At 43.0% G+C, this 14815-nt stretch overlaps 1 protein-coding gene across 3 annotated transcripts in view; it reads left to right on the top strand.

Moving 5' to 3' along the window:
- The first annotated feature begins 13038 nt into the window (after window positions 1-13038).
- Window positions 13039-14815, top strand: part of FUBP3 (far upstream element binding protein 3) — a 48882-nt gene continuing 47105 nt past the window's right edge. For all 3 annotated transcript variants that reach the window (XM_060100962.1, XM_060100961.1, XM_060100963.1), the window contains exon 1: window positions 13039-13204. In XM_060100962.1, coding sequence (XP_059956945.1) covers window positions 13121-13204 — 84 coding nt within the window. In that variant the 5' untranslated portion in view covers window positions 13039-13120. The remainder of the gene's footprint in view (window positions 13205-14815) is intronic.

Here is a 14815-nt window from a genome sequence, read left to right as displayed (position 1 = left end):
CAGTGGTTGAGAGTCCGCCTGCCGATGCAGGGGATACGGGTTCGTGCCCCGGTCTGGGAGGATCCCATATGCCGCGGAGCGGCTGGGCCCGTGAGCCATGGCCGCTGGGCCTGCGCATCCGGAGCCTGTGCTCCGCAACGGGAGAGGCCACAACAGTGAGAGGCCCACATACCGCAAAAAGAAAAAAAAAAAAAAAAAAAAAGAATGGTTACAATGGTAAATGTTATGTATATTTCACTACAATTTAAGTTTTTTGTACATTAGAAAGAAAACTCAGCTTCGTTAAAAAAAACTAAAAAGGAAAAAAGAGAAAAACAACAAATATAAACATTAGGAATGGGAAAGGGAATACAATGATGGAGGAGATTTCAAAAATGACTGGGGATTCCATGTATAGATCTAGCTAGTAAAATTGAAAATCTGGATGGAATTTACAGTTTCCAAGACATTATAAAATTACTAAAATTGACTTTAAAAGAAGTGGAAAACCAAATAATACATTAACTATGGAAGAGGTAGACAATTTTCTCCAAGAATTCCCTCCCCAAAGAAAGTATCCAGGGCCTGATAGTTTTATGTCTGGATTACTTCAGACATCCATGGAATAAGTAATCCCAAGATTCAGACTCTTCCACAATAGAGAAAAGAATGGAAGCGTCCCAACTTATCTTATGAAATTTGCATTAACTTCATTGTCATATGGTAACACAACACAAAAAAAGAAAATCACAGACTATGTGTCTTACAAATACAGATGCAAAAGTCATGAATTAAATTCTGGCAATTTTAATCCATCCATATATCATTGTCACAGAATCAGGATTTGGCAACAGCCATTTCTACCTTTCCTTTAATAACTTGTTACGTGTGTAAATCAGGAATTCATCTTCAAAAATTTTTTAATTTATTTTTATCGGAGTATAGCTGATTTACAATGTTGTGTTAGTTTCTGCTGTACAGCAAAGTGATTCAGTTATATATATACATATATCAACTCTTTTTTAGATTCTTTTCCCGTGTATTGTAGTCATTACAGAGTATTGAGTAGAGTTCCCTGTGCTATACAGTAGGTCCTTGTTGATTACCTATTTTATATATAGTAGTGTGTATATGTCAATCTCCATCTCCCAGTTTATCCCTCCCCCTCCCTTTCCCCCTTGGTAACTGTAAGTTTGTTTTCTACATCTGTGACTCTATTTCTGTTTTGCAAGTAGGTTCATTTGTACAAAAAAAAATTTTTTTGAATGTTCAGTGCTTTTATATAGAAAGCATGGGAGGGATATAAAAATGTGAACTATAAAGTTTGTGTGATAGCTCAGCTCCTGTAGACACAGGCGCTACTGGGAACCCCTTACTGCTTAGAGATAAAACCAAGGCTGCAAGGATAAACCAGAAAGACTTAGAGACGTGACTTTTGTGGGTGTTAAATGCTGAGACCTCCCCAGAGAAGGAGGAGGCTGTGTGGACTGGGTTGTCACAGAGAAGTCTTCATTTATATACTCATACATTTATTTATTCACACGGGAAACATAATTGAGTGCCCACCCTTCTTGCTCTGCTAAAAATAATCCCTGAGTACTTACTGTGTGCTGGACACTGTTCCAGGCACATGGCTACAGTGCAAACTAGAGAGACAGAGTCCCTGCCCTCAAGCTCCCATTCTCAGAACCCTCAGGCAACAGAGGCAGGCCTGGTAGGGATGGGAGTACCTTCCTGCTGCTGTGCTACAGGCCCCATCCTCCTTGGTTTCTGCTACAGAGTGGAAGTGCTCACAGTTCGGTGGCTCGGTGCTTGCTTAGGACCCAGCCCACAGCCTCATCGGTGATGCCAATACTAACAATGGGCACTTCCGGGCATCCTCTTGCCATCGTCTTCCGGAATGCTCTGCGTGCATCCCATGTGCACTCCTAGAGCAGCCATGGGACATGGCCATTTTCCAGGCGAGATGGCTCGGCTCAGTCAGAGACTTAAGGGACTTGTTCAAGGTGACTTAGTTACTAAGTGGCAGAGCTGGGATTGGAGCTGGGTCTGACTCCAGAACCTGTGCTCCTAGCCATTGGGCAACCCTGCCTCAGCCCAGGTGTGGCACCTGGTGGCAGTTTTCAACCAGCTCAGGACCCTCGGGATTCTTGAGGCTTCACCCTACAGGGCTCCCAGCACCTCTTTTCTCTGCCCGGTCTCTTTCTCTTCCTTCTTCTTCCTCCCTGCCCCACTCTCATCGCTCTCCTAACATTCTTAGAAGATAAGGGAGTCTGAGTAGCAGGGGAAAATTTTTACCAGATAGTGTAACATTGTAGTTAAAATTTGAGGCTGTGAAATCCAGCAGACATGGCCTTGAAATCTAGCTCTGCAGTGTACTAACCTTGGGCAGGTCCCTTCAGCTTTCTGAGTCTCAGATTCCTCATCTGTAACATGGGAATAATTGACAGTACCCAACTCATAGGTCATAAAACTTAAATTAGATAAAGCTGCCCCTAGTTCAATAAACTTGGCATCATCATCACCACCGTCACCATTGTCACTTGTTATGATGAGGGGCAAACGACAGGCAAATGTTCATTTCTATCCTTCCTTTATCTGACCTATAATATATTTTTCACCCGGTTAGATATTCTCACTATGCACTAAAGAATAAGATCTTTTTTCAAAATTGATTTTTAATTGGGAACTATATTCAATGTTTTGTAATAACCTACAATAGAAAAGTATCTGAAAAAGAATTATATATATAATATTCAGTTATATATACATAAAACGGAATCACTTTGCTGTACACCTGAAACTAACACAACCTTGTAAATCAACTATACCTCAATTAAAAAAATAAAGGAAAAAATTTTAATTGAGTGTTAATTATATGAGCAATGCACAAATACATACTACTTGTTTTTTAAAAACTACCATTATAGGTAAGACTAAAGTGTCTTTTTTTTTATCCTTATTGGAGTATAATTGCTTTACATTGTTGTATTAGTTTCTGCTGTACAACAAAGTGAATCAGCTATATATATACATGTATCTCCATATCCCCTCCCTCTTGTGCCTCCCTCCCACCCTCCCTATCCCATCCCTCTAGGTCGTCACAAAGCACTGAGCTGATCTCCCTGTGCTATGCAGCTGCTTCCCACTAGCTATCTATTTTATGTTTGGTAGTGTATATATGTCCATGCCACTCTCTCACTTCGTCCCAGCTTCCCCTTCCCCCACTGGGTCCTCAAGTCTGTTCTCTACATCTGCATCTTTATTCCTGCCCTGACACTAGGTTCATCAGTACTGTTTTTTTTTTTAGATTCCATATATATGTGTTAGTATACAGTATTTGTTTCTCTCTTTCTGACTTACTTCACTCTGTATGACAGACTCTAGGTCCATCCACCTCACTATGAATAACTCAATTTCATTCCTTTTCATGGCTGAGTAATATTTCATTGTATATATATATGTGCCACATCTTTTAGGTAAGACTAAAGTCTCTTTTGAGTGCCTGTCCTATAGGCTCCGCCATCTTCTCATCCCTTCCCTCCCCACCCCATCCTTCCCCATCATTCTCCAGAGGTAATCTCTATTATCATTTGCTGCCTCTGCCTCGGGCATTTTTTTTTTTCTGTGCATTTGCCAGCACATGAATTTATGTGTATGCAGTACATTTGATTTGCTTTTTACATAAAGGGATCAGACCTTTACTCAATAACACCTCTTTCTATTTACTAATGTCAGTAAGAAAGGAAGAAGGAGGGGCATCCTAGGTCTGGAAACTTCAGGACCAAAGACTGCAACTCACAGACTAGTCATTCCACTGGGACACTTGAATTTGCTGAGCTCACCTTTGCTCTCCCTGTGGCTTATCTGTTTTATCTTTGCAAACAAACCACGGTTGTTCTCTGTCTGAATCACCTGCAAGCCTCAGGTTCTAAAACATGAAAACATCTTTCTCTCCACTCAGTCGGACAAGAGTATCCATCAAACCCAGCCAGTGGGAGGGAGGCTTTCTTTACAAGATTATGAAAAGACAGCTCAGGGTCTGCAGCTACGAGGCCCAGGCCTGTTGTCAAGGCCTCTTTTCTTGAGCCCCAAGTTTTTGGAAGCTGTGATCATCAACAAGAAAAACCAGAAAGACACGTGTCACTGCGAAGCATGGAAAACACACCCGAATATTACAAAAGCAGCCTGTGATTTGACCCTGGAATCACACCTTGTCCCAGGCATTGGGGTGAGAAAGGATAACCCACCACTTGGCCTTTAAGACTTTTTGACCCTTGAGGCAATTCCAGCCACTGATTTTGTCTTAGGGATGAAAGGCCCTTAACCAAGAGTGACATTTTGTTGAAAATGCAGCCAGGTTACTTCCTGTTTCCACATGGGGTAGAATTTTCTTTGGAAGCATCACATTTTTCCTGCTTCATGGCAGCCTGGTTCTAGTGAAGTAGTCATTGTTTTTCCCCCTGGCCTCCAGGTCCAGAGCTGAGTCAAGCACCAAGCCACAGATAAAATAGACAACTAATGAGAACCTACTGTACAGAACAGGAAACTCTACTTGATGCACTGTGGTGACCTAAGTGGGAAGGAACTCCAAAAAAGAGGGGATATATGTATAGCTGATTCATTTTGCTTCCAGTAGAAACTAACACAACATTGGAAAGCAACTATACTTCACTAAAAATTAATTTAAAACATAAATAAAAAACAAACAACAACAACAACAAGTTAAAAAAAACAAAAACAAAAAACCAAGCCGCAGAGCAGAAAACTGGTGTTCCTAAAATGGACATAGAATAGAAGCAGGACACCTATGTGACTGCGAGAGAGAAGCCTGCCTACCGGCCTCTCTCTTTTCCAGATACTTCCAGGCTCAACCAGATTCAACACTCACACACACACACGTGCGTGAGCACACACACACACACAGTTTTAACTCTATCCCTCATTTGTGGGACCAAAAGGCTTGAGAATCTCTAGAAATCTCTGTGCAACAAATAGAGCATATGTTCTGATAGAAACTGTTCTTCTCCTTTACAACAAGCAACTCAGCTGCCTAGTTTATTCTTTGCAGTGTTTGTCGCGGCTACCGCCACCACTCCAGCCCATTTCTGTCTGCTGACTCAGGTCTCTTTCCTGTCACAGATATCAACTGCAGGGTTTCTTTATGGTTTGGTTATTATCTTGTGCTCCTTGCAACTCCTTCCTGGATTTCATTTCCAGCCCCCATCCTAGCTATCTTTTTCCTGATATCATGCCATCTTGGTGAGGATGATGATTGAAGACAAGGGCCTTTCAGAGACCATACCTCAATAATCCATCCACAGGAAAAGCCTTTGTTGGAAGGATGGATGGATGGATGAATGCATGTGTGGATGAATGGTGGATAGACTGATGGATGGTGGATGGATGTATGGATGGATGGATGGATGCGTTGATGGAAGGAAGGATGGATGGATGGACAGGTAGATGGATAGATGGTTAGATGGATGGTTGGAAGGGAGAAAGTTTAATGTAACAATCCCTAGCAGTCATTATTTACTTTCTATGCAGAAGGAAAAGAAACAGTTTCATAGGCAATCAAATGATTTTGTGTTGGTCTAGCCAGGAAAGAAGATAAGTCCATCCAAGTCTTAGCTAAGGATGAGGGAGGATGGATGTGACCAGCAGGGCACATATAATTTACTGAAGTATAGTTGATTTACAATGTTGTGTTAATTTCTGCTGTACAGCAAAGTGACTCCCATATATATGTGTGTATATATATATATATATATATATATATATATATATATATTCTTTTTCATATTTTTTTCCATTATGGTTTATCACAAGATGTTGAATATAGTTCCCTGAGGGCACATATATTTTTGAATACTGTCTGAGCATGACCCATTTGAATGCATCCTCTTTCAACCAAAACTCTTTCTTCTCCCACACCCTCAAACTGGTTTTGTGTCACCATTTTTAGTGGACAAGAGTTGTTTATTTCCAGAGTATCCACTTTTCTTCTGGTAACAGTTATATTTTCCTCCATCCCTTCATTCCCTCTCAAAATCTATGGCTCTGAGACCTCTGAGCTCTCAGAGCTCTATGGCTGAGATCCATGACTCAACTTCCTCCCCCCAAGGTGACTTATGTAATCTTTTTTCCAACATATTACTATGAAATTTTCAAACAGAGCAAAATTGAAAGAATTCAACAGTGAACACCCATTAACCCACCGCCTAGTTTCTACTATGAACGTTTCACCACGTTTGCTTTATCTCATGTCTACCCATCTATCTGTCCCTCCGTCAAGCACTTAATCCATCTTATTTTTGTTGCACAATGGCAAGCAACATGGATACACTGCTGCTGTCTCTGAAGCTGATGATCTTGTGGGGGAGACAAGCTTTAATCAGATAATCAGGTGAATGAAGTATAACCTAAACTAAAATAGGTGCTCTGACTTCCAGGAAGGAGACTGGGAGTTTTCTATGGAAGGATTGAACTGGTCCAAGAGAAACAACTTAAAGATGCTGACATTGGGAGATGGCCAACAAACAGCCCAGCTGGACCATTCTACATTGAAACCCACAGTCAACAACCCTCACCCACCCAGAAGCATGAACAGGCCACCATGTATTCCCAAACATCTGAGGAAAGTCTGTAACACGAAAGATAGGGACCATAAAGCCTACCTACTTAGATACATACATACATATATACATACATAAAACAACTGAGATCATTGCAACATGAACTGTGCAGGTAGAAAAAACTTCTATTAAAAAACTATGTTTAGGGTTTCCCTGGTGGTGCAGTGGTTGAGAGTCCGCCTGCCGATGCAGGGGACACGGGTTCGTGCCCCGGTCCGGAAAGATCCCACATGCCGCGGAGCGGCTGGGCCCGTGAGCCATGGCCGCTGAGCCTGCGCGTCCGGAGCCTGTGCTCCACAACGGGAGAAGCCACAACAGTGAGAGGCCCGAGTACTGCAAAAAAAATAAAAAAACAAAAAAAACCTATGTTTATCATCCTCAGAGAGATAAGGGAAGGTATTCCATCCACAAAACAAGAATGGAAGGCTACTTTTTAAAGAAAGGACTGTTGGGAGAGCAAAGGAGATCTCTTAGGAATTAAAAACATGACAGCATAAATGAAAAGCTCTACAGAAAGACTGGAAGATCAAATTGAGGGAATACTCTTTTTTTCTCCAGAAAGAAAAGCAAAAGACAAAGAGATGGGAAATAGAAAAGATAGGACAATTAGAGGACCAGTAAAGGAGGTCCAGTATCCAAATAATAGAAGCTCTAGAGAGATAAATAGAGAAAATGATGGAGGAAATCCACAATTAAATAGTTCAGGATAATATCCCAGAATTGAGGGACATTAATTTCCACATCAAAAGGGTAACTAAGTGGCCAGCATAATGGATGAAAAAAGATCCACTTCAAGACACATCACCATGGAATTTCAGAACATTGGAGAAAAAAAGAAGAGTCTATTAGATTTCCAAAGAAAAGGGGGAAAAAGTCCAAAAGGATAATATATCGGAACAGCATCAATCTTCTCAACAGCAACAATGCTTGCTAGAAGATAATGAAGGAATGCCTTGGAAATTATTCCCTCAATCTAAAATTCTTTACCCAGCCAATCTATGCATCAACAGTGAGAGTGATCAGTAACGATCTAGAGTAATTTTCCTTCTGTCAGCAAGGAGTGGGATTGATTCTACTACTTAAATTCTAGCAGATCATCTGAGGGAAATTGTATCCAAGTGATAATATGCTGGGATTTGATAAACTGGGATTCATCCACTCAACATAATTTAGTGTCTCTGTGGACCAGATACTTGGTGTTGGGAATACTGACATACAACACCGTGTAATTTCTATCAGGAATCTGGATATGTCACTTGACTTCACTATGTCCTTACTTTCTCCACTATTAGAATGGGTCAGATGCTCACCTGCTTTGCCTCACAAAGATGATGGAAAAGACAAGAGTATGAGAGAGAGAGTATTTTCAGCTCCTCAAAAGGAAAATATGAACAAATATGAATCCAGTTCTTTCTCTGCTTAGCTCTGTTATCAGCACTGACTTTTGTCTGCCCAGCAAACATCTCCAGGCACACAGTGTATTTGGAGAGCTGGGTGCCTCCCTTCCACTCCAATTCTAAAGTTGATGGGGAACTCCACTCCTGGCCACAGCCGATTGGTTTAGGGTGGACACCCAACCTTTCTGAGCCAATCAGAACCTTGCCCTGGAATTCTTTTTTTATATATATATAAATTTATTGTATTTATTTATTTTGGCCGCTTTGGGTCTTCGTTGCTGCACGTGGGCTTTCTCTAGCTGTGGCGAGCACGAGCTACTCTTCGTTGCGTCCATGGACTTCTCATTGCGGTGGCTTCTCTTGTTGTGGAGCATGGGCTCTAGGCACATGGGCTTCAGTAGTTGCAGCACGTGGGCTCAGTAGTTGTGGCTTGTGAGCTCTAGAGCACAGGATCAGTAGTTGTGGTACACGGGCTCAGTTGCTCCATGGCATGTGGCATCTTCCCGGACCAGGGATTGAACCCATGTCCCCTGCATTGGCAGGCGGATTCTTAACCACTGAGCCACGAGGGAAGCCCCACCCTGGAATTCTTAAACTGGAATGGAGATAAAGAAGTCAGTTTCTCTACAGGTGGCTGGCAATGATGTTGTGTAGACTCCAGTGCTGTTTGCTTCGATATTCCACCTTCCAGTCTGAGGAGCAGAAATAGCAAGTTGGCCACAAGAAAGGATGAAGCCACAAAAGGCACAAGACAGTTACCAAGGTGAGAGATGAAAAGAGAACCCTTCCTGACTTGGCAGCCTTGCTCCACTGCCAAACCCATTCCTTTCATGGCCTGCATTTCACAAGCTTCCCACAGAAGCACTCCAACAGATCCCCCCTTTTTTGGCACCTCAGTATTTTATTTCCTAGGGTGATTAAATTTTTTATTGTAGTAAAAAATATATATAACATAAAATTTACCATTTTAAGTGCACAATTCAATGGCATTAAGAACGTTCACAATGTTGTGCAACCATCACCACCATCCATTTCCAGAACTTTTTCATCATTCCAAACTGAAACAGTACCCATTAAACACTAACTCACCATAAATGTACACTTACCATATGATCCAGCTATGCCTAGGTATTTACCCAAGAGAAATAATAGTATATGTCCATAATAAAGACCGATATTCAACTGTATTTATAACAGCCCCAAATTGGAAACTGTCCAAATATCCACCAACAAGTAAATGGATAAACAAATTGTGGTATGCCCATTCAATTGAACACTATTCAGCATTCAAAAGGAATGAGCTACGATACACAGCATCACATGGATGAATATCAAAATAATTATGTTGCGTGAAAGAACTCTGACAAAAGAGTACATACCATGTGCTTTTATTTATATAAAATTCCAGAAAACACAAACTAATCTATAGTGACAGAAAATAGATGGGTGGTTATTTGTGGATGAGGAGGCCAAAGGCGGGGAGGCTGGAGAATGGGGAGGGGTGGGATGGAAAAATTACAAGGGGGCATGAGGAAACTTTGGTGGGGTGCATGTTCATGACTTTGATAGTAATGATGGTTTCTTGGGTGTATATGTAAAACAGTGTCAAAGTATACACATTAAATATGTGCAGTTTATTGTATATCCAAAATTTTTGTTCTTTATTATATATCTAATTTTATCAATAACACTGTTGTAAAAAAATACTGGATGTTAGAAGACAATGAATGATGACTTCAGTGTCCTAAAGGAGAATTATTTGCAATACCAAATTCTACAACTATCTAAATTGTTAGTTGAGATAGCAGAATAAATATTGTTTTGGACAAGCATGGCCCCAGAATTTTTACTGCATGTACCCTCATAGGAACTTACTTGAGGATGTAGCACTACTCTATGAAGAGTAGAGTGGTATGAGGGCAAGACTGGTACTCTTACTCTGATGGTAAGACACAGGGTACCTGTGTCTTAACATTGCTCTAAGGAATGCCCTTATTCCTCATCAGTGCTGGAGATTCTTAGTAACTCTCCTTTATTTTTAGATTTGATGCTGACATGCTCTTTAGTCTGCATTTGAAATTCCAGTGGATGTTTGACAATAGAAAAGGGGGTCTATGAAAACCTCTAAATGGAGAACACCCCACTCACAAAGAGTTACTGCTATGAATTCGTTCTACCTCAGAGAGAAAGAAAAACAGTGCAGATCCTGCGATAGAAATGCAAGCCTTCCCCAAATTACAAATGACCAGATGTCAAGGATCCTTAGCATAATGAATACTGGAAATACCCATACTATATCCTTTAGGGTAAGGGTCTACTATACAACATTCCCCATATATATTTTGTTCCTCTTAATTTCTTTAGAAAATCATATCAATGTTCAGAAATATTCGCCTTTTCTCCCTGGAGGTAGATTATATTTCTCTGCCATTTGGCCAATACTTGACCACTGGCTTGTTTTGGTCAATGAAGTGTGAGCAAATGTAATGCATAGCATTTCTGAGGTGAGGCAGAAGCTTTAAAAGACAGTCCGTGCTTTACCACACTTTCTTTTCCCTTTGCCTCAATGACGTTTAATGTTTGAGATAGGCTGTTCTATCAGCTTTGGTTGAAGAGTGAAGGCAATGTGTAGCAGAGGCACAACCTACCAGCGATGTTCATCATGTAGCATGAATGTTCGTGTTCATGTGAAAAATAACCTTTCTTGTTATTAGCCACTGATATTTTGACGTTTGTTACTGAAGCATAACCTAGACTCTCACAGATAAAATTTCATTTTAGAGTGGCTTCTAGTTGGTAATATCTAAGGAAGCATTTCAATGGCATCAGTAATGTACCTCTAAATCCCAGGGTGGGATGGCTTATTTAGGTGACAGTCTCATATGCAAAGCGAGTCACAACCACAGTATGTGGATTTTTTTTAACCTCTGAGAATCTTTTCCTATCAAGTTTGGGCAAAATCATCCTTATTCATTCATTTCAGAAATATTGAGAGCCAACAAAATGCCAGGCATTTTGTTAGGTACTGGGAACAGCAATGAACAAGGCAGGTGAGGTCCCTGTCTCAACAAAGGTTTTATTCTAGTGGAAAAGACAGACAATAAACAAATAATTACACAGTGATTTAAAAACAGTCGCGATAAATGCTAAGATGATGAAGTCTACGGTGTTAGTAGAACATAGAACACTGGACCTGACTGGGTCTGGGTCATCCTCCTCTTTGGTGCCCCCAGAAATAAGTGAGTTGCCCAGAGTTACTCAACAACTAAAAGGGGGAAGAACCAGAACCTCATCCTCTTACTTAGGCATTCTGTGATCTTTGGACCAAACCTGGAACTGGGCCTTATATTTGGGTCAATAACCCTGTTTTCACTCATAGGGAGAGCCAGCTGGAATTTGGATGAACCAACATACTCACCTCAGATTTTTAAAAGTATTCAAAACTCAAGTATCACTGATACTGGGTCAGCAGAACCATCCCTGTTTGGGAAGGCTGATGCCATATCCTTGATTTTTACAAGGATAGCAAATTAAAACACTCAACACACCCAGGCTGGACCACAGGTAGATATGTTGGCATGTGTTGGTCCTGCCTCACAACAGCACTTCAACAACAGCAACACCACCAATTATGTGCTTTCCTACATGGCTCGAACCATTTTGTCCAGAAGCGATACTCTCCAATATTGCAATTTTGCCAAATTCTTTTACTTTACCATAATCTAGGAATTAATCCGATTTGGCTTTATTCAATTCAAAATAAGTTTCCTAAGCACCTAGGGATACAGGGAAAAATAAGACTCAGTCTCTGCTCTAAAGGAACTCACAGTCTAGTAGTGAAGTCATTAACAAATGAAGAACTGCTCTTTGATTATTGGCCATTTATTGCTCAAACTACTTTCCAAAATCTAAAGTTCTCCTATCATGCTGACACGAGAGCTCAAGAGTCACATTGGATTTTACTTCTTTATTTCCCCTTTCTTAGTGCTCATCGTCCTTCATAACTTCAAGATGGGCATAAAGTAGTTGACAACGTGACTCTCCATTAAATTCGATTCCTTGGCACCATAGAGCTTGGAAATATTAATCATGAGGGCAATCTTGTTAATCCAAAGAGGGGCACCTCTATTTGGATCTGCCACTGACAAAATGTGTGTCAAGCCCCTAAGTCTTGTTTCTTGGTGGGGGCGGGGGGTGGCTGTTTGCTCATTTGTAAAATCTACCTCAAAAGCTCAAGTGTGTTCCAGCGTTAAGATTCCTTCCCTTGCTTTGAAATATCTATATCTAGTTACCATCATTTTTAAAAGTTACTTAAGCATTCCAAGAAGCCCTCTTGCAATACTGTTTTGACTCAGCAGGCAGGGAAGCAATGATGGTCCTGTGGTATTTCCTGTATCCCCAGAGTCCCAGAGTTCGTGAAGGAATGTGTAAGAGGACACCACGCTGGCTTTCCAGTAGAAGCGCCCTTCCTAAGCTGTGTCGCTAGGCAACCCCAGGTGTGGTATTAGCACATCCTCGAGGAAACTGATTAAGATGCAAGAACTCGGGCCCAGGACTCTGCAAACGTGGGGCATTATTTTGTGGTGCTGTTCCTTGCCCTCCAGCCTCCCTCTGGGTCCTCACGGTGCCATTTCAAAGCGCTCAGTCCCAGTATTCTTAATCGATGGTCGTTTCTGAGAGGGGCAGCGAGGGTGCCGTCTAGGGAAAGCCAGGTCACTCCTCTCTGGGTTTCCAAACGGTCGACAGCAGGACACCTCGAGAGACACACACACACACACACACACACGCACACGCGCGCGCGCCTCAAGGGTCTGTCACGACATCATCGACGGCTCTGGATCAAATCGCGTCTGGGAATGGCGGGATCGCAAACTATCCCTCGAAACCAGATGGCAGCCTCGCTCGCAGGGCCCGCCCCCCACTTCCGGCCGGACCGCGGTCACGTGCTCTGACCCCGCCCCGCAGACGCGGCTCCTCTCGCGTCGGCGAGCGTCCCGTCTCCCCTTCCGCCGGAAGTGGGGCGACTTTCCTTTTCCGGCTACGGGTCCCCAAGCGGAGCGGGAGGCCCGACGGGGGAGCCGAGCGGCGGCGGCGGCGGGGGCGGTAATGGCGGAGCTGGTGCAGGGGCAGAGCGCTCCGGTGGGGATGAAGGCCGAGGGCTTCGTGGACGCTCTGCACCGGGTCCGGCAGGTACGGGCGCGGCCGGCTGGTAGGAGCACGGGAGCCCGAGGCGGGGCTGGGTCGGGCCTGATGGGGAGAAGGGGGTCCGGCCTGGGGGCGGGAGGTAACCTGGCTGACGCCCCAGCTGGGCTCGGCCGTTCCTTGTAGCTCCTGCAGCCGAGAGGAGCCGAGGGGTGAGGCGCCACTGGGAGGCCCAGGCCCAGCCTGTCGGGCCGGTCTCCCAGGTGCCTGCAGCCGCTGGGAAAGGATTTGTCCGGGATGCCTGGCCCTATCGCGTCCCCACGCCGGGGCTGGACCCGCAGGGCAGCCAGCGTGGGGTTCTGAGGTTTACGGGGGTTGGGGGCTAGGGGAACTCACGGCAAGGACCCGGTCTAGACAGAAGGGGGCTGTCTCAGGCCCAGTAGCTTTTTAAAATTTGGAAAACATTCTCTTCAGACTTATATTTCGAGGGTGGAGTGGAAGGAATTCGAGGGTATTTTACCTTTGAGGGTGCTCTGGGAGAGGAGAGAAGGAAAGATGTTAGATGGGTGTGGGTGGTCCATAAGACGTAGAAATTCCTTATGGGCAATAGTTTTTCCTCTTTCAGGGAGCATGTGATATGAAGTCATTCCAACAGTGAAACTTGACCATCTGACAATGTCGTGCATTTTGTCAGAGTTAAATAAACTGATTTTTAAGAGGTTGCAAGCTTCCCTGGAGAATGAATATGGGACCTGCCAGAAATACTCTTTGGTTTCTGGTATGATGTTTAGAACAGAACATGTCCTTGTATTGTGTGTGAAACTTACTGAACTTAAGTGTTAGCTCTAACACTTAAATTTCTTCTGCTGAGTGTCTTATACTCATCATCTCTTCCTATTTAATTATAGGCATACTAACGGATACTTTAAAAGTTGGGCTATCACTAATTACTGCTTGATTCCTAACAGAAAGCTACAGGACTCATTGTATTAGAAGAAAGCCTCCACTCGGTCGCTTGAAGATATGGTCTTTACACCTCTTTCCAGTATTCCAGGGGAGGGAACCCTACCTGTTTCCCAGATACTGACTTTTCACTGTAATACTGATGCTCTTATAGACATTACATTGGATCCCAGAAGTTTCCAAACCTGTGGTTCCGCCTAAAATTTTATCCGATGACTTGTTACTTACTGCCTAGGCACCAACCAATATATAGTGAGTATCCATCTTACTTAGACTTCAGAGCCAACCAGTGGCTGTAATGGATGAACAGTGCCATCCAGCTCCCCTTCCAGCACTCTGCTTGCCGGCGTGTTACACTGCTCTCCTCTACAGTACAGGGTCCTGAACCTTGTTTCTCACTGGCTACTAATCTGTAATGGCTTTCACTCTGTGCTGATGTGTGATAATCACCTTGTCGGCCTCTGTATCCAGGAAGAATTATAGTCACTACCCTAAAGAGCTCAGATCCTCAGTTTGCAGAAGGCCTGTAGTTGAACATAAAATGAATTTTGAACCATTGAGAAGACTTTCTGCTTCTCTTGAGCCAGTGGTTGAACTCATATTCTTGGACAACCTGCTCAAGAGGGAGGGAGACCCTCTGTTAAATGCTGACCTAATGTGGATTGTTGAAGCAGTGGTGTTTACTACTAGCAGAGG

Source organism: Mesoplodon densirostris, chromosome 6 (genome assembly GCF_025265405.1).
Source record: "Mesoplodon densirostris isolate mMesDen1 chromosome 6, mMesDen1 primary haplotype, whole genome shotgun sequence".
Lineage (NCBI taxonomy): Eukaryota > Metazoa > Chordata > Mammalia > Artiodactyla > Ziphiidae > Mesoplodon > Mesoplodon densirostris.
The sequence above is the reverse complement of the archived record's forward strand: the minus strand, read 5'-3'. Positions and strand labels throughout refer to the sequence as shown.